This window comes from Eucyclogobius newberryi, unplaced genomic scaffold, assembly GCF_026437365.1.
Source record: "Eucyclogobius newberryi isolate DKJ021-1_F unplaced genomic scaffold, fEucNew1.0.hap1 SCAF_8, whole genome shotgun sequence".
In the NCBI taxonomy this organism is placed as follows: Eukaryota; Metazoa; Chordata; class Actinopteri; order Gobiiformes; family Gobiidae; genus Eucyclogobius; species Eucyclogobius newberryi.
Genome location: NW_027316500.1, coordinates 11,940,436 through 11,959,842, shown reverse-complemented (window position 1 = coordinate 11,959,842; position 19,407 = coordinate 11,940,436). Strand labels below are relative to the sequence as shown.

Genomic DNA, 19,407 nt, shown 5'->3' with positions numbered 1-19,407 from the left:
AATAATCTCCTCTGCATCCAAACATTTTAATTTGTTATCAATGTTAAGGGATGTGTTATCATTTACTGGTGTAATGCATTTATGACAACAAAACTTTTAATATGTTTATTACATAGTAATAAAATGTCTAAGAAGTATTTATTGTGAAATCCTTCATAATAACTCATGTAGTACTGCTTTATTGCTGCCTAATAGCCTCAGAGCTGGACCCTTGCTCAGCCTACATCAGTCTGAACGAGCCCTGGAGAAACACAGAGTACCACATGAACCAGTCCTCCAAAAGCGCCCCCTTGTGTGACTCCCACGTGTCCGGGGAGTGGTACCGCTTCACTGGGATGGCTGGAGACGCAATGCCCACCTTCTGTGTCTCGGAGAACCACTGTGGCACCCACGCCCCCATCTGGCTGAATGGCAGTCACCCTCAGGTGCAGGACGGGGTCGTGAGCATGGCGGTGTGTGCCAGTTTTAACCAGGACTGCTGCCGCTGGAACGCCTCCGTGGAGGTGAAGGCCTGTCCCGGGGGGTACTTTGTCTACCGGCTGCCCAAGCCCTCGGTCTGCTTCCACGTGTACTGCGGGCGTAAGTGCGGGACATGTTTTCCCCAAATATTGTACTGCGCAGTTTCCACACCTTATGAAATACTGCAGATAGAAGAAGAATAGAGTGTTCACTAAACTCTTGATTTTCAACCAGTGCCAGGGAACACATAGTGAATCTTGAGGGCCAGGTGGTTTGAGCAAACCTCAGAACCAGAGAAATACAGAAACTACCATTAATGAAACATCTCAAGAGCCAGACATAGATATGATAATGTTTTAGTGGATCCAGGATGAAAAGTACTGTACCAAACTATTACTAAGTAACTTTTCTGGTGAGGGTCCACAATCTGTATGTTGATGTTATACCCAGAATGTACCCTCATGGGAAACAGCCTGAAACAGATTTAAATTGACAGTATTTGTCTTTGCTGCGCAGACTTCTATGATATCTGTGATGAAGTGGAGTGCACCGGGCCCTTGTGTCCCAGGTCAGACTGTCAATGTGCTGCCGGGACCGTCCTGGGACCCGACGGACAAACATGCCTCGGTGAGACGGACACAATGAGGAGGAGGAGTGGAGACAGATAAGACAAATGATCCACACACCAAATGTATTCTGGGAAGTCAAATGTGATTATGCTCCTCAGTGCGGACTCTATTGCAGCAACAAAACCATGATTCATATCAGTGTCATTCCATTTCAACTGTTCATATTCACACAACCATTATTTATTGTTCAAACTCACAATTGACCCAAACTGCATTACATCAGATGTATTTCGCTGTGTGTTTACTAAATGCATTTGAGGAGTCTAAATAAGACTATAGCCCTCATAACAAACACATTTATATGGCAATATTGGTAACTGCTGCACTAAACTATAGCATTTGTTACATATTTTTGGTATTTATCCTGCCCTTGACCACCTATAACATCACATTTATCTGTGTTTTTTTGCTTTCAATGGTCTGTGTGAGTCTGTGTATTGTGTTCTCGAGCCTGTTTGCCTAATGACGGGTGACAGCCATGCAGCGCAGACCAATCCAGCCTGAAAAGGCCATTATCCCATTCTTCACTCAGTCTACCTCAGCCTGTCACACAATTTACTGCCTCCATCTCTCCTCCTCATTCTCTCTCACGCTCATTTTACATCATCCATCAATTTTTCACCAGTTCTTAGGGTTATTCTAAATGTCTTTTAAATATAATTTCACAATCTTCTTCATTGAGGTAGAACAGTGCAAAACTTAAAATCCCCTCTAAGTCTTTAGACTGTGCAATTGTTCTCGTGCCCACTACATAACCACTACAAAGGGGCACCTCTAAGAGGTGGAGTGGGGTGGGCCACCCTAGTGGTCAGGCAATGTCTGATGGGTTTGTAGGCGAAAAGTAGCACTTTAATAAATTCTGCTCAGTTGCTTTATTTGCTTACACTGGACAAATAAACGACCAAAAGGTGTGAATGGAGTCGTCTTTGCCAAATGATGAGCTTGAACTCTTGATTATTCTTCAGACATATATCCAGGCATCCTTTGTGCAAATTGTGATTGTCTAAGTGAATACAATGCACAATGCTCTAAACTAAACCAAATAGAATATATGAATAAGAATTGTTACAGTACATCACAAATGATCATTAAAAGCTTTTATTTACGGCCTCAGTTACTCAGTCATACACCACATTGGAACTGGTGTGTTGGCTAAAGTGTACAGTATTTACCAGCTGAGATGTCACAAATTCTCAGCTGATAGCTAAACATTTGCTCAATTACAGTACATTACAAGCCTACATAAAAGTATAAAGTACAGATGAGAAATATTACTCAAAGTACTAGTTACATTTTAAGATGGGGTTATTATACATTTATATCAATCTTTTATACAGAACTGTTGAATTAAACTGATTAAAGCAGAATTTAAAGTTTTTTAAAGACAATGCACATGTTCTCTCAGGTTATATGTTTGTAACTGAGACAACCGTTGATTAAGTGACTCCCAAGATACTAACTAATTACAATTACATGAGTAGAAATGTACTTAAAATCCACTCTAATTACAGTAACTTGAGTATTTTCAATTAGACACTTTCCAAATAACTTACCGGTACTTATTTTCCTCTGCACAAACATAAGAACACGTTGATTTAAACAGATTATAATACTTAATGTGACTTGGTGTTGGTCTCAGATGTGAATGAGTGTGAGGTGTCCAACGGCGGCTGCGCTGAGCTCTGCGTCAACACCAAAGGCTCTCGTCGCTGTGCGTGTGGTCGCGGGCGCGTTCTGGCGGAGGACGGCCTCCACTGTAAAGGTACCGATAATTAAGACCCTGCAGCTAATTAAGCCCACTCCAATGTCACGCCTTTATTGAATGGTATGTTTAATAACAGAGATGGCAGGTTGTCATGTTAACAACGGAGGCTGCAGTCACGGCTGCTCCACGCTGCAGGACGACCATCAGTGTCACTGTCCCCGGGGACTGGAGCTGAGCGAGGACAGGCGCGCGTGTCAGGGTGGGTGTCCAAGTGTGTGACAAGGAAGTGAAATGTGCACCAATTTACAACTTTAGAATGACTCAGCAGCATTTAGATGAAATAAGGCCTAACGATGCACTTATACGTGGCTTTACTGATGGCAGCGCGCCTCCTGCTTGTCTCGAGGAGATCTTATTGCTTTGCCTTGAATGTTTAAGAGTATGGCATAAAGTGCATGATTAGGATTAGATTATGTGTTTTAATAATAGGATTCTGTTCAAAGTTCACATTTAAAAAAAGACTGAAATCGGCCTATGAACTCACAAACTTAAGGGTTTAGCAGTTTTTATGCAGAATAAATATATATTTGCAGCCTTGTTATGTACTAAAAATAATACATTAAAAAAATAATTTGTGCTTGGTTGGAGGTCATATAATGAACTATTTCAGGCATAACATTTTATTGAATGAATGTAGTTAGCATTATGTTGCCATCATTGCTGTTCCTTCCTATTTCTTTTGTTACATTACCATCAACATCACTATTTGTAGTATTCTTTTCAATCACATTATCTATTTCTATGGAGACAAGCATGAGACGCCACCAGGCTAAGTTACAGGTCAGATCTGCGGCGAGGCGATCCCGCTCAAAGTAAGAACTTGTGTTTTTCAGGATATTTTCTAGGATTCAAAACATCTGAAATGTTTAAATGCAGCATAGATATGTTTAATGCCATAGAGTGGAACATTTAAGGTAGAGCAACAACATCTCTGCTGATGGACCCCCACCATAAAGGTAAAAGTGACATATTGTTAAAATATGAAACTATTGATTGTTTTTGACACACGGCTTATTTCAGAAAGTATAGTAATATATTAAAAATGATTGTATTTGATATTTAACATTGATTTGAATTAGAAAGGTGACCTAACTGATTGTTTTTATTGATTGACTTTGCAACAGAAAAGGACATACTGTAAATTTAACACATTGGTTAGATCTGGAGGGAAAAAAAGAGAGAAAGTCTATTGTCGTCCGGTCAATGGGAAAAAAAATCATTAAAACGCTTAACCTCTTAAACTCATCCACTGTAGATCAATAAAAGGAAACCAAATTATTGAAATGCCAATTAGATTACTAACAAACACAGGGCCATGTATGAAATCAACTTAAAGTGGTTCTCTTGAAATTACCTTTATTTCCATTGTAAAAAAAGAAGAAAAAAATAAATATTTAGTATATTATTAGTATTTATATGTAAATATTTATGAATAAAAGACTTGTGTGCGTGTGCAGTGCCGGTGCAATGTGACCCCAGCTCCATCACTGTGTCCGTGCCCAAAGACCTGGTCGGGGGCCTGGAGCTCTTCCTGTCCAACTCGTCCTGCCGTGGAGTCTCCAATGGGACACACATCAACCTGAGCTTCAGCCTCAAGACCTGCGGGACCGTGGTGGAGGTCAGTCCAAAAGCACAGCTAATATAAACTGGGATGCACAAAGTGTTTCTCTGTGTACTGGGGTTGTCAAGTTTATTTGGTTTATCAATAATTGTGATAATTCAGGTCATAATTTAATTAAAAGAACCAAAAAATAATAAGCGTGACAATTTTAGAAGCAAAATTGTGTCTTTTTAGTTCAATCTATCATCCAAAAATAGCTGTAAATGTAACGTTTTTATCTAGCTATTTTTTGTCAATTTTAATTTTGTCTTTGAAAAACGCAGCACAAACTTGAAGAATAGTAGTTATTTTTAGTCTTTTTAAACCACAAGACTGAAAGAATATTCAAGGTTTTAGTATTATTTTGTCACAGCCTCTATAATCATGAATAATTGTTTAAAAAAACCGTGACATCCCTCGTTTGTACAAATGAGAAGCTGCAACAAAAGTATTTATTAGTAATTGGACAAAACTATCTATCTATCTAGCTAGAAAGTGAATTTTCATGGTTTCTTTGAACATAATTGATTAACCAAATAGCCCAAACTTTGCACATGAAGTAGACATTACATACTGTAATGTCTACTTCATGTGCAAAGTTTGGGCTATTTGGTTAAGGTTTAATGGACTAGTCAAAGCTTTTCTTTGCTTATTTATATGTCTCTTCAAATAATGCGCAAGTAAGCTTCCATTAAAGTGCTGATGCTTCAGTTTTCTGCAGTGGTAAAGTGAGTTTTATGAGTTTTGATTGAAAGTCAAATTAAAAATAAGGTCCTATATCAATGCCTTTATTGCAGTAGCCTAGTGCGTATAATAGACATTTCATTACTTCAGGGAAATGGTTCTAAAGCTATACCTCTCTGTTTTGTGCTGGAATCAAAAAGAAAGAACGAGAGGGTGGACGTATTTTATGCGGTGGTACTAATTGTCGAATGTGTTATTGCGGCAATGGAATGAATTAAAATGCATTTCCCCCAGGTAACTGATGACAAAATAGTGGGGACCAACTTGGTGACAGGCCTGCCAAAGAGCAGCCCGGGCAGCAGTGGAGACCTGATCGTTCGCACCAGTAAATTAGTGCTGCCGGTCACTTGTGAGTTCCCCAGAGAGTACCAGGTTTCGGACGGGTACCAGGCCAGTCTGCGCAGCTCGGACCTGGAGTTGGCCGGACACAGTGAAGGCGTTTTCCCGTTCTCCCTGGAGCTGTTTAAAAGTGCAGAGTTTTCAGAGCCGTACCACAGCCCGCCTCAACTCCAGCTGCACGACGCACTGTTTTTCGGCGTGGAGCCCAAAGAGAGACTGGAGGGTTTGTCGGCGCTGGTGGAGAGCTGCTTCGCCACCCCGGGGCCCAAGGCTGACCAGGCTCTGAAGTACTACCTCATTAAGGACGGGTGAGTTCAAAGATGAAACAAGAAACAATTCAGCCAAGGCAGAAAAGTATCACTGCGGATTTGATCTGAATACGGACTATTTTAATCATACAAAATTCTTGAGTTCCAATACTCTCCTTTAAGCCAAATGTTATGAGTATTTAACACTCACATTTTTGCAATTTTTGTAAATAAACAATGAAAGAAAATAATAATGGCGATAATTAAATAATACAATTATGATAACACATATTTAATCATTATAATTTGGTACAATATTATAAGTGAAATTAATCCAAAATAGTTATTTCTCCCCCAATATCTGGCCTTAGCCCCTCTGTGTGAGGGGCATTACTCCCAGAGTAGTGTCTTGAAGGATACTAAAATATCAAACTAGATCTAGACACTAAGGAAAAGGCTTGATATCCAATTACATTTTATTACCACAAATAACATTTATTAAATATCGGTTTTAGATCATAAAATGTAGTTTTCAACACAAAATAAAATTAGTTCTATATTAAACATTAAGCTTATTCAAATCTTATGTGATTATATTATTTAAACAGCACTCGGCTGGTGCTGGTGTTAATTTGGGTTCATGAGAAACTACAAATCAATTGAAGTTTCCCTTTCAGGAGAATGTAATCTCAGCATAAGGGCAGTTAAATGGATGTCAAAAGGTCAGCCTCAGCTTTAGTACTTTTAAAAGCTGGTAACAGACCAAAGAGTGTTGAGAAAATGTCAAACCCCAAAAGCCACTGGCTCTATACTATGATTAATAGGAATGGAAAAGTTTCTCTACTGCCTCATTATCTGGGGACCGGACACTTTTACAGAAACCATTTTGTTGCTTTTATCAGAGTGAGTTTGTTTTTAAGGGACATCTACAGAAAAGGTCTAGATCTATTTTTTTTTTTTACAATTTTACAACAGCTGTGATATTCCACAGTTTACTGTTTGACATATAGAATAGATGTCTCTGGTCATACGGGTACTTTTGGGCTAGCACAACGGCCACGCCCCCTTTTGGGTGAAAATAAACCGTGTTAACAGATGGGCGGGAGATACAAATTGTTAAAATTTTATAATTCTGCTCCAAAATACAACAAAATATTGATAATGGCGCCACAGCAGCCATGGACAAGGAAAAGTTGGTGAATACTTTAACTCTCTGACATTTTTACAAGCATCTGAATAGTTTTTAATATTTTTTTTTTGTGCCATTTTTGGTGATTTTACCCTTTAAGTGTCATATCTCTTCTTGGACTCAGGTGTATCTCTGATGAAACTGTGATCCAGTTCTCATCAAAGGACAAGCTCTCCAAACACTACCAGGTCCCTGTCTTCAAATTCGTTGGCAAAGACAACAAAGTAAGTCTCGGGCCCCCTGCTGCTAGTGCTGTGTATGATGTGTATGTACCTTCTACTTCTGTTCTGACAACACTGTCTCGTGTTTGCAGCAAGTCTTCTTGCACTGTCAAGTGTTGGTATGTGGAGCTGCAGACTCTCGCTGTGCTCAGCGGTGTCAGGGACGAGTCCGCAGGGAGACCCCCCTACGCAAAGCTCAAGAGCAGTACACCGTGAGCGGAGGACCTATCTTCATCAGACCATGAAACCAACACAGCTGCAGGAGAAATAAGTCATGGGAAACATTGTCTCAATTTGTGACAATATAGAACTGGCTCTGTGGGCTCTGGCTCTTCCATCTTTGTCAAACCAGTGCTACATTAAACATACAACATAAAAGCAAGGTTCCTGCAGCATTCTCCTGAGACTAAATTTAAAGCTTCACTCAATGATGTCTAAAAAAGAACAGCTATCAAACACACTCTATTGAAACCTATAGCTAAGTGTATAGGTTGATTTAAGGGAAAGTCTTTTTGATTGTACATTTCAGAGCAATGATGATAAACTTGCTTTGTTTGATTCTGTTGGACGGTAAATTATACAGTACTTTATAGTATGTGCTTTTAGAGCAAAACCTAAATTCAGGCAGAACATTCAGTTGTTGGTCTTACAAAGCCAAATACTGCAACAACAATCGTCACGCAGAAACAAACCATACATATGAATAAAATGGACTGACTATTCCGTTTATTGGACATTTCATACACAACCATTAAAGACTAATTTAACAGTGTGCACACTGTAGTTACTTCTCCCACTGCTGCTCTCAGCATCAGTTACTGCTGTTTGACGGCTGCAATCTTGGCTTGCCACTTTGCCTAACAGAAGAGTTTACTGACATTAAAATGAATGACGTTTCTATTAGAAACCATTTTGAATGGCCTGCAGTGCATTTGTAACAAGGATGTTTTTCTAGGTCACACTTTATCACGGCCTTGATTGAGCCTCTACATCTTAAAGATGGAATGTATTTGTCAAAGCACTGCAGACCATCATTGACTGAGAATATATAAATATGCTGTTGGGCTCATTTATATAGCTGTTCAAATCATACATTGAATTGTATTGCTTTGTGGTTAAGATAAATTTGTCTTCATGATAGTTTAATGTATTTTAATATGAGCTATTTAATAAATTACTTACTAAAAACAATAACTTACATTCAGTACAGCTTCTAGATATCTATGTGACACCACGTTATGTTTGATAAATATTAAGTTATAACATAGATCTTGTCACTTTATTTTAATTATCTATCTAAAAGGAAGTTAATCCGAGTATAATACCCTTCCATCAGACACAGTTTGGCGTCATGAAAGTAATTTATGTAAATGGAGTCATAGGAAAGTGAATGGAGATGCCTGAGTGGCCACATAATATTCATAGACACATTCTGAAGATCCAGCTTAAATAAAACTTCTCCAACTCTTGAAATGTGTATCGTTGTTGTGTGTCCGTTTGAGTTCCCACAGTGAAGGAACGACAGCTACAATGTTCCTCAATGTCTCTGTTGTGTACTTTAAGTTCATCACAGTTCATCTTTCTCCTCTTCATCGCAGACACACGCTGCCCTCTGGCTGTTCATGTAGGGTCTGCAACCCAGAGTCCAAACTGTGTTGAATAATCCATCTGCTGCTGATTCACAGGCTTTAAAACATGCAAAAAATGAACATAGATTAGTGTAATAACCAACTTTAAAACAAATCAAACACACATAAAACGAGCACACATGTCATGGCATGGATAGTAATGTAACTGGAATAACGAGGGATGTATGCACTTATTATTATTATAATTATTAACGTATATTAACATCCATGAGTTTCAGATTGATGAAACATTTGGACTGTTGCCATTGTAACTGAGAATTCAAACCAAAATGTTAAATCTTATAAATGGTGAGAAGTCGTCAAAATGGCACCGACATCAGGAAACCAAAACCCCTGAATGAATCGAGCTGACACGACATATGCGCTTTAGACTCTGCTAGACTCTGGAGTGACAACTGTGTGAGTTTATGTATGAACCTCGCTGACAATAAACTTTGAGAATGACACCAAACCAACCGGAAGTGTCTTGGGCTAGGATTTATCATAACAACATGAAATAAAGTGTTCTGTTATTACAATTCACACACATTCACACATGTTTGACCTGGGAATATCCTTGGTATTTTGCCAGAGCAGTCAAATGTTGAATAAAACTGATTTCCTTGCATTTTTGACCAGGCAATTTCCCTTGTATATATTTGAATAAAGCCAGAAAATTGCCAGAAACGCAATTACTATGCTTGTTTCTTTGGTTACGAGCTTGGTTTCCCATGTTACACTGTGCAGTTCATATATATATTCATGTAGTGATAGAATGTAGAGACACAAATGCCAGGTAAAGTGTGAACAGACCAAACCTGGAAATGTACTGGGAATTATGTGTGAATGGGGCCTTTAGATACCAATTTTGCAGTTTTAGTTACAATGCAAAATAACCCAGGCCCAAAGACTGAAGCCCCCGCCTAAACACTGTTGCCCAGGCCCTAACACTGTTGCCCAGGCCCTAACACTGTTGCCCAGGCCCTAACACTGTTGCCCAGGCCCTAACACTGTTGCCCAGGCCCTAACACTGTTCCCCGGGCCCTAACACTGTTGCCCAGGCCCTAACACTGTTGCCCAGGCCCTAACACTGTTGCCCAGGCCCTAACACTGTTCCCCGGGCCCTAACACTGTTGCCCAGGCCCTAACACTGTTGCCCAGACCCTAACACTGTTGCCCAGGCCCTAACACTGTTGCCCAGGCCCTAACACTGTTCCCCGGGCCCTAACACAGTTGCCCAGGCCCTAACACTGTTCCCCGGGCCCTAACACTGTTGCCCAGGCCCTAACACTGTTGCCCAGGCCCTAACACTGTTGCCCAGACCCTAACACTGTTGCCCAGGCCCTAACACAGTTGCCCAGGCCCTAACACTGTTGCCCAGGCCCTAACACTGTTGCCCAGGCCCTAACACTGTTGCCCAGGCCCTAACACAGTTGCCCAGGCCCTAACACTGTTCCCCGGGCCCTAACACTGTTGCCCAGGCCCTAACACAGTTGCCCAGGCCCTAACACTGTTCCCCGGGCCCTAACACTGTTCCCCAGGCCCTAACACTGTTCCCCGGGCCCTAACACTGTTCCCCGGGCCCTAACACTGTTGCCCAGGCCCTAACACAGTTGCCCAGGCCCTAACACAGTTGCCCAGGCCCTAACACTGTTCCCCGGGCCCTAACACTGTTGCCCAGGCCCTAACACAGTTGCCCAGGCCCTAACACTGTTCCCCGGGCCCTAACACTGTTCCCCAGGCCCTAACACTGTTCCCCGGGCCCTAACACTGTTCCCCGGGCCCTAACACTGTTGCCCAGGCCCTAACACAGTTGCCCAGGCCCTAACACAAAATAAGTGTATTTACTTTGATACTGCGTGCCCAACCCGAGGCTCTTCTTGAGGTCGGAGCAGATGCCGTGGAGACAGGAGCGGAAGCCGGTGTCGCAGTCGTACTTGTTGGTGCCACATGTGTCGTAGCAGATGTCCAGTTGGTCACAGCACTGGGTCATGGTGGGGATCCCCAAGTCCAGCTGTCCAAGGAAAGCACTACATGGTCTCAGCAAAACATTCTCTGAAATATCACTGTTAATAGCTTTACGTTTATGTGAATGAAGCTCTTATGTTTAATACTTGGCTAATCTAAGTTCATGCACTACACTACAACTACATATTATACATACATCTGTGAACTGAAATTCAAAATAGATTCAAGTTGGTACAATAACATAAACTATTAAATACAAACATATTAAAGCTGATTGAATAAGTTTTCCCACTTCTTAATATTATTACCGGTGTCAATTTGGTTTTGCAGTTGGGCCCCGATGTTCAGTTTTATGGTTACTTTGGGGGTCCCAGTCTTAAAAGTTTATGAACGATCTATATCTGTATCATCTAGTAACATCTGGATTGTAGAATTAACCCCCTATAAAATGTTGCCTTAGCTTTAGTCTTTGCAAATAATCGTACATATTAATCTAGATCCAATTGTTTTAAATTGTCAATGACATGCTCAGGACTTTTTTATTGAAATTTTAGTATTTTTGTGTGTTAAATGGCAATGATTAAATGTTTGTATTGAATAAAATATTGTCTTTTCTTCCTATTTTTGCCCAACTTAATCACAATCAGTATAAAGGCTGCAGATGTTATGAAGAGACCACCTACAGCAGCATTCACCTGGAATCCCACCAGAGACGAGCTGCAGCCGTTGGGTTCGGGGAGCTGGTACCCGGGCCGGGGGTCAGGGAGTTTTCCTGCGGAACACAACAGGGACATAGAGTTTTACCAACAAAGTGATGTTCAAGAGGAGCTACTATCTGAGGTGTGGACCAGAACACAGATGAGATGTAACGTCTGCTGGAGAACATGTGTATTGATTGTGTAACAACTGCCACTCAGCTGATAACCCCAACGTTGTTCAGTTCAGTGGAACATAGAAAGAACAAGAGCAGAGCAGACAAAAGCACACATGATCCAGTCTTACCATATCTGCAGCGGTACTGGCACACTCCGTTTCTCCCTCCTACGAGCTCCACCAGAGACTCAAAATATCCATTCATGTTTTGGAAACCGCTCCTGATTGAGTTAAAGCCCCATCTGCTGTTCTGTTCTTCAGGCTTTTGGATCTGTACCGGCTTGATCTGGTTGTCTTCCTCCTGTTGTGGAGGTTGATGTTCTTGAATCACTTCGGCTTCTACAGTATTGTCACTTTGGGTCACCACCTCCTCAGCTGCAGCCACATCCTCCGAAGCAGCTTCAGCCTCCAGCAAACCTCCATCTTGTACGTCTTGTACTTCTTGTACGTCTTGTACTTCTTGTACTTCTTGTACTTCTTGTACTTCTTGTACTTCTTGTACTTCTTGTACTTCTTGCACTTTTTGTACTTCTTCTACTTCTTGTACTTCTTGTACTTCTTGTACTTTGTGTACTTCTTCTACTTCTTCTACTTCTTCTACTTTGTGTACTTCTTCTACTTCTTGTACTTTTTGTACTTCTTCTACTTCTTGTACCTTTTGTACTTCTACTTCTTGCACTTCTTGTACTTTTTGTACTTCATCTACTTCTTGCACTTCTTGTACTTTTTGTACTTCTTCTACTTCTTGCACTTCTTGTACTCCATGGCCCACTTCTGGTTCTTCTGGTTCATTTCCCATTATTTTCTCCTCTTCAGGTGGAGATGTGCCGATGGTTTTCTCATGTGCAGTTGCTTCTGTTTCTTGTATGTTTCCATCCAGAGCCTCGACTACATTGTCCAGAACAGGAGTCGGGTCTTGAGCAAGCTTTTCCTCCTCTCTCATGAGGAAAAGGCTTAAAGTAGCGCAGAGACATGAGGACACGCAGAGGAACAGCAGGATGGTCCGGAGCAGCATGTTGGCAGTGGCTGTTGACAGTCCAAGTCCCTCACAAGCGCTGGAGCTGTGAACCGAGTGAAAGGAACTCAGACAGTGAACCACAACAACATGTTCAGCCGTACTCACTGTGTCAGCCTCAGACTTTGGCCTTTGATTTGTCTCTGACAGACAGCGAGGCAATCTCTGGAGCAGGGGGCAAAGGTCACTCTGTATCAATCCCAAGAGGAAAGGCCTGTCATGTTGGACTCATCTAATCTAGTGTGAGTGCACCAACCTCATCACAAATTATCACAGCGTTAGATGAGATTGTTACTGCTGAGAGCCCAGAGACATGAGGCAGTGACAAAAAACATGAATACATGAAAACTTCATAAATACAATGTAGAAAGTCAGTGCTACAGGTTTTGTCTTTTATGACAATGTTGCCCTCTTGTGATAAAAATGTTAATTGCAAGTTCTTCAAAATTACATTTCAGGAACAGCTTCAAAATTCCAATATTTAAAGCACACACATTTTTAGCCAAACAATAGAATAAAACAAAAGCTTGTTTACATTTTTATTTTTTCATTTTGAATAGTTTTATAGCACTAAAATGTGTCCTGACTGAGACAGGAAACGTTTTCTTTAGCTATAATACTCGGTATGACACAAAACCTATTTGCACTGAGAAAAGGTTTTAACTTTCCATTTCCATGGACTTATGCAAGTTACTTTCCACCTCAGAAAGTTACATACTGTGATTTAAAGACATATTCTCTGTCCCAGTCAAATACAGTAATACAATCTGAGGGGTAAAAAGGGTATTTTTTGTACATAAATGCAGGAGATGTAAGTGACATTCCTTTGTGTGTGAAGCTAAATGACTCCTCCGTCTGAAGCTCGACTTTAACTCGAGCTCGAGTTTGACTTTAAGCTTTTTCAAACACAATCTGACTGTAAAGAAGAGACTTTAGAAACTACAACAGAACTATTTTTTTCTGTCTCTGTCAGGACACATTTCAACAATAACAAACACAGAGATCGTCATAAATATAATAATAAAAGTGAATAGTGTAAAAAATAAAAAATGTCATGATTTATTTGATGCAGTCTTTTTTTCTTCGTTGTCAAACCTCCCATGAAATGATTGGATCTGCTGATTTATCCAGCCAACTTTCACTCACAAGTTTTCACAGGTCTGGGCGAATTTCCCTCCACAGCCTCCTGGCAACGAAACAAAAAAACATTATTCACAAATAATAATGACGACAAATACGACCATGACTTACTGCTTGATGGCTTTGCTCATCTTCTCTTGCTGTAAAATACTGTTGATTTTATCCTCAAGATCCTAGAAAAAAACAAACAAAAACCATGATTTCTGACTTTACAAGCTTAAGATTGTCCAAAAACATTAAATAAATAGTTCCTTGCCTTGTTGGTGATTTCTAGCTGGTTATTCGAGACCATCAGTTTCACCATCTCAGTCTGATGGCATAACAAAAAAATATTATGTTTTATAATTCAAGCTATAATCTCCAGACCCTGTTCTTTTCCTTATCTTCACGTCTCATTGCTGTAAGTGGCACACACTGAAGATAAGAGGGAGTTTATCTTTCTGTACCTTGAGGGCTCTGATGCCTTTTCCAATGGCTGTGGTTATGTCAGTAGAAACCAGTTTGTGCTGAAGTTCCTCCTCCAGTGCTCGTGTCTCTGCCCAAACACGGGACACCTGACGCCTCTTGGACTGAACCGCAGTATCGCAGCCATCGGCGCTCTCCCCGTCCCACTCGGACAACTCTGCAAACACATTAACGCCAAATAGCAGCGGGCTGTAGATCAGTGACGACGCCGCAGGGTTTAACTCATCAATAAAGAGCCTTGGTTTGACAAAGTAAGTTTTGTTCAGTCGGTCCACTAAATAAATATAGAATTATTCAGTGTAAGCATGTGCCATTCCCTACAGGGTCGTGATGTAAAGCCTGAGCATTCAAAAATCAACACACCATTCGGCCTCTTGTCTTCTTGGCGTGTGTTTTCCAGGACAGTCTGTAACTCGGCTTTCAGTCTGGAAAAACAAATGCAGGAAGACACTATATACTATAAGTAACAATTTATGATTTATATTTTAGGGCTGTATTTGTTTAAGGCATTTCTTGGTTGACTGTGCAGGTTTTTTTTATTCTTTTAACGTTAGTCTAGTGTCAATTTTCTATTTGTAGCACTATGTTGCACTGGAACACTTGTATTTCACTTGTATTTCAGTTCATCTGTTGTAGTTTCTAAAGTCTCTTCTTTACGGTCAGATTGTGTTTAAAAAAGCTTAAACTTGAGTATTATTATTTATCTATTTTCAGATGTACTTATTTGTCTATAATAAGAATGAATGAACATGTGGGATCAGCACTCTCAAAACTGCAACATAAATGCATCTTTTGTGTACGAATAAAGCAATCTGAACCTCAAACTAATCAATTAAAATGTGTAGGATCTCACGGAAAACAACTACAGTGAAGTAAGACGCTTCTTCAATAGTAAAGAGACAGGTTAAACCGTCCGGTCACACCCAAGACTCCAACTCACTCCTTATATTCACCTTGCTGGTCCATAAATCCTTATAATCGTGAGAAAATAATTAGTGGACGAGTAAAAAATGTGGCCATCAACTGATTAGTTAAATCACGACAGCCCTAAACCTCATTTACATTAATAGTGCAATAAATGAGTTTGACTAGTGCAGAATGATAAGCAGAATAAAGTGTAAGATGTTATGATGTTCTGGATGGTTTTATTCCCTGGACTGGGTTGTGCTTTTAATCCCGTTGCTGCAGTGACAATAAAGATCTGTGTAATTCTTCAGTACCTTTTGTTTTCCTCCAGTGCTTCTCTGGCCTGCTGTTCTAACACGTGAACCTCACTGGCTTTGTCTTCCAGGTCCGGTGTGGGCGCTGAGCCTGGACGCTTGAGTGAGCGCTGGGACGGCTGAGAAATGAGACCAAATCAAATGTGAGGTGTGACTTTTGAAAAACAAGTGAAATATGAAATCATTATGAAGGCGTTATGAACATGATCTCTGCAGCAATGCTCAAAATGTGAACATGAAATTATACATACGATTAAAGGTGTGATTTGTAACATCTGTCGCTGTGTAAATGTTGGAATGTTTATTCATTTATAGGAATTTATTGATTTGAACATTGTTGTTGTCTCCATCAGTTACATGAATCTGCTTTAGTGATTTCAAAAAAAGAAAGTAAGAAAGGGAAACTAAATAAATATATAATAAAACTGAAGTTACCATGTTTTCAAGACTGGACATCATATCATTGGCGTACAGGTCATAATCATTCTAGGAGAGAAATATTAGCACATGAGTTTAGTTTATAGTACGTAAAATTAGTGAATTACACAATACCAATGCTAAAGTTAAAATGAACATGACTAAAACGTAGCCGTCACAATTAGATTTCAGATTTTTAGGGAGAGAAAAAAAAAGTACTTATTTTTCTCTGCCAAAATGTTACATAATTTACCCAATAGCTATTATTTGACAAATAAAAACACTTAGATACATGTTTAACCTGTCAGAAAATGACTGGTTAAAAGCTGTTTCTTACATGTAAATTGTCTCATTTTGGATGACGTACAGCAGAGTGAAGGATTTATAATTCAGTGCTACTTCCTGTCATTTTCAACCTTTTTTCCTTTACTTTTCACACTAACTGCCACTTGACTGATGTAAAACTTTTACAAGTGTTGACCACTTTAATTTTTGCACCAAACTCCAAGTCATAATGATAATTTGCAAGCGATGGAAACCTGTTGTGTGCAGCTTAACCTTGAATGACCTCAGACTGGTGTGAATGGGCCGAGCGGGAGCAGGGGCCTTGGCTGACGTGGACCGGGCGGCAATTCATTGGCTGCTCCACTTTGGGTTGCTGCACGAGGGACTCAATCACCTCGGCTGTAAAATGTCTAATGACACACGCTAAAAATGTGTTAGTGAGTGTGAAGGACATGGAAAAAAACCTTAATTTCCCTCAGGATGCGTCCAAATACAGTTGAGCTTTCACACACATCACCAAAGACGTCACTGAAGACGCTGAGGCGGTCTCTGCAGGGCCAGCGCCGCCATGACAGCTTCTGCAGCTCCTGTCAGTGACACAGCACGCACACCATCAACTGTCATACATTTCATCTCGAAGAAATCAAGCTGTTGGAGCTGCGAGGGGAAGTACCTGAGGAGTGAGACGTTTAGGAAAGGGAAGAGCTGAAATTCAGATAAGCAAGGGTAAATTGTACATAGAGATCATGTGTGAGCAGTCAAAAGGCTAGAAGGTGAAAATAGATAGAAGGATAGAAAATATTAACAATAAAACTGGATTTATTAACAAACGACAAACACAAGACAACATGGACGATCCTTATACATAACGAATCATGTACAAAAACAACAAAACAAAGCCGTAATCATTAGTTTGGACGCTGAGAAGGCTATTATTAAGAAGGCTAGTTATTTAAAGTGCTAAACAAATTTCAAATCAATTATTTAATTATAAAAAAAACATTGGGGTTCTATATGATATTCTTTATGATCCAACATCAAGAATTGAACTCAATGGTCATCTGACAGGACCACTGACTCTCAGGGGGGTCAGGCAGAGTTAATATTGCTGGGACGGAACATAAAATGATGCAGATGATGTTCTACTATATTTGACCAAACCATTGTCCGTTCCCAATGTGATCTCCAAAGGATTGGTCCAATGTCTGGATACAAAATGAATGCTCAACTGAAACTCCCTCTGACCTTTAGAAAGATTTACTCATTTAAATGGCAAACGGAATCTCTCAGATCTTTAGGTGTGGTGCTCCATATCAACTATTCTGGAGAAAATTTATACCCCTATTTTTATTAATATAAAACAACCTTATCCCATACTTAAGTCTAGGTCAAAGGATTGAAACTTTAAAAATGAATGTTTTGCCCAGGTCTCTCCAGACTCTTGTGATTTCCATTAGACGAGTGGAATAAAGCAAACTCTAGGTTTATATGGCAAGGAAAAAACCCACATCCGATTTAAAACTATACAAATATCAAAAGAAAAAGGGAGGCTACCTTGTTTGAACAATGACTTTATTTCAGCTCAGATCAGAGCCCTGCTATACTGACCCAGAATATGAAGTTTAATAGAAAGAAAATTGAGATTAGTGTTCTTACAACATGGAAACAAAGATGTTAAAATAATATAAAACTGGTTGGCTCACGATCCTAACAGCACAGACTCAAGATTTAAAGTCTGGACAACAAAAGGTATAAAAGATCAAAAGATATAAAGGTGTAGTGTTTATTTAGAATTAAATACACCAAAATCATTTTTTTCCCCACTTACTGTTTCTAGTTTTTTCTCATGTGCGTCTGCTGCGTTCATCCCGGTCCAAACACTCTTTACAAGGTCTTGACAGTTCTTTGTCTGCTCTTTCTTACTCGGGCCCGTGTCACTTCTGAACGGTTTCCCTCTCGGTTTGGATACCTTTTCAGACTTTTTGAGAGCAGCAGATTTTGGCCGGATTCTGGGCAGAGGCTTTCTCATGCAGGGAAGCAAGTTATTTAAACATGTCTCTTCTCCTGGGACGGCATCAAACGAGGAGTGATCCGAGGCCAATTCCTGCTCTAGAGTAAGTGACGTAAACTCTTCCGTGACCCCTGCCAAATATTCTTTCATCTTATTCTGTGTCTGCTTTTTTCGGGGAGTTAAAGGTTTTGGAGATGGCCTGGGTTTTTCCGAAGTGGTCCAAAATAGCTGCTTTGTTTCTTCACGAGGCTGGTTCAGGACAAGACTGCGGGGCCCCAGATGCCCCGAGGAGTAAGTCAAGACATCGGCCTTGTGACCCGCCTCTGCGGCCTGGAGCAGCCTGTGGATGTCACTCCCAAAAGGTCCCGGCTTTTGTTTGCTGGACCTGATTGACATGATGCCTCTGGGAACAAAAGTACAATGTTACTTATGTGAAGTTAATGCACAATAAACCACAGTCAATTGAAAGAGAAATGCAAAGTACTAACAGAGAAGGCCACCAAAGTGCATTTGTGACATGTTAGCGGCCTCCTGCTGCGCAGTCACGACTGATCACAATCTGAGTGTTTCACTTTTAAGCAGCTAAAATCTGGAACAGTCTTCTGATGATGTGAGACAGAGGACTAAAACAGTTCTGTTTAGACTGACTCTGTTTTAAAACTATAATGTATGTTTTTGTTTGTTTGGATTGTGATTCTAATGCATTTATTCTTGCTCTGTAAAGCTCTGCACACGGGGGTCAGCTTCCTGTTTTGAGGACTGTTCACCACATATAATATTTAGTTTTGAATTGTTAATTGCCATGGGAACAGTGCTAATATTCACTCTCGAAACCCATGGATGAAAAAAAAATAAAAACTTCTCCCAAACTCTGCTCTGTCACTTCCAGTGTTTAAAGTCTGAAACAATAATAATAAAGTCACAAATGGAAGATGAAATGTCCTACAATAAATGCAAAACGATGATTTAGCTAATTCATTCAAAAGTCTTACCTCTAGATTATGAACTTTCGGTGCAAAAACGTTTCCTGCCTCTCCCGTGCTGTGCTGGGTCGCCATGGTAACGGCCGCGCGTAACGTTTGCGCCGCGTCACGTTCATTGCGCCTCAGTAAAGACATAAAAAGACATAAAAACGAGCAAATAAGAAGTTAAAATGTATATTAGTTTTTTCCCCAAAGGTTTAAAGGCGAG

The 19,407-nt window shown here is 40.3% G+C and overlaps 3 protein-coding genes across 5 annotated transcripts in view; 1 reads left to right on the top strand and 2 right to left on the bottom strand.

Moving 5' to 3' along the window:
* Positions 1-19,407, top strand: part of oit3 (oncoprotein induced transcript 3) — a 187,816-nt gene that overhangs the window by 9,320 nt on the left and 159,089 nt on the right. The window contains exons 2-9 of one of the 3 annotated variants that reach the window (XM_072436505.1): positions 196-579; positions 976-1,086; positions 2,728-2,850; positions 2,930-3,052; positions 4,311-4,471; positions 5,432-5,844; positions 7,098-7,197; positions 7,287-7,465. In XM_072436505.1, coding sequence (XP_072292606.1) covers positions 196-579; positions 976-1,086; positions 2,728-2,850; positions 2,930-3,052; positions 4,311-4,471; positions 5,432-5,844; positions 7,098-7,197; positions 7,287-7,439 — 1,568 coding nt within the window. In that variant the 3' untranslated portion in view covers positions 7,440-7,465. Of the gene's footprint in view, positions 1-195; positions 580-975; positions 1,087-2,727; positions 2,851-2,929; positions 3,053-4,310; positions 4,472-5,431; positions 5,845-7,097; positions 7,198-7,286; positions 7,559-19,407 lie in introns of those variants that run through there. The other 2 variants (XM_072436506.1, XM_072436504.1) reach the window with 2 other exon arrangements.
* pla2g12b (phospholipase A2, group XIIB) lies at positions 7,891-12,884 on the bottom strand. The gene is made up of 5 exons (XM_072437339.1): positions 12,397-12,884; positions 11,793-12,117; positions 11,486-11,562; positions 10,671-10,836; positions 7,891-8,880 (listed from the first exon to the last, which is right to left on the bottom strand). The coding sequence occupies exons 1-5, from the start codon at positions 12,676-12,678 to the stop codon at positions 8,762-8,764; spliced, it is 969 nt and encodes a 322-aa protein (XP_072293440.1). The 5' UTR covers positions 12,679-12,884; the 3' UTR covers positions 7,891-8,761.
* LOC140351252 (uncharacterized) lies at positions 13,741-19,323 on the bottom strand. Its single transcript, XM_072437026.1, has 10 exons — positions 19,209-19,323; positions 18,034-18,619; positions 16,670-16,792; positions 15,939-15,989; positions 15,504-15,622; positions 14,647-14,708; positions 14,265-14,440; positions 14,075-14,128; positions 13,930-13,991; positions 13,741-13,864 (listed from the first exon to the last, which is right to left on the bottom strand). Exons 2-10 carry the CDS (start codon positions 18,610-18,612, stop codon positions 13,831-13,833), a joined length of 1,260 nt encoding a protein of 419 aa, XP_072293127.1. The 5' UTR covers positions 18,613-18,619; positions 19,209-19,323; the 3' UTR covers positions 13,741-13,830.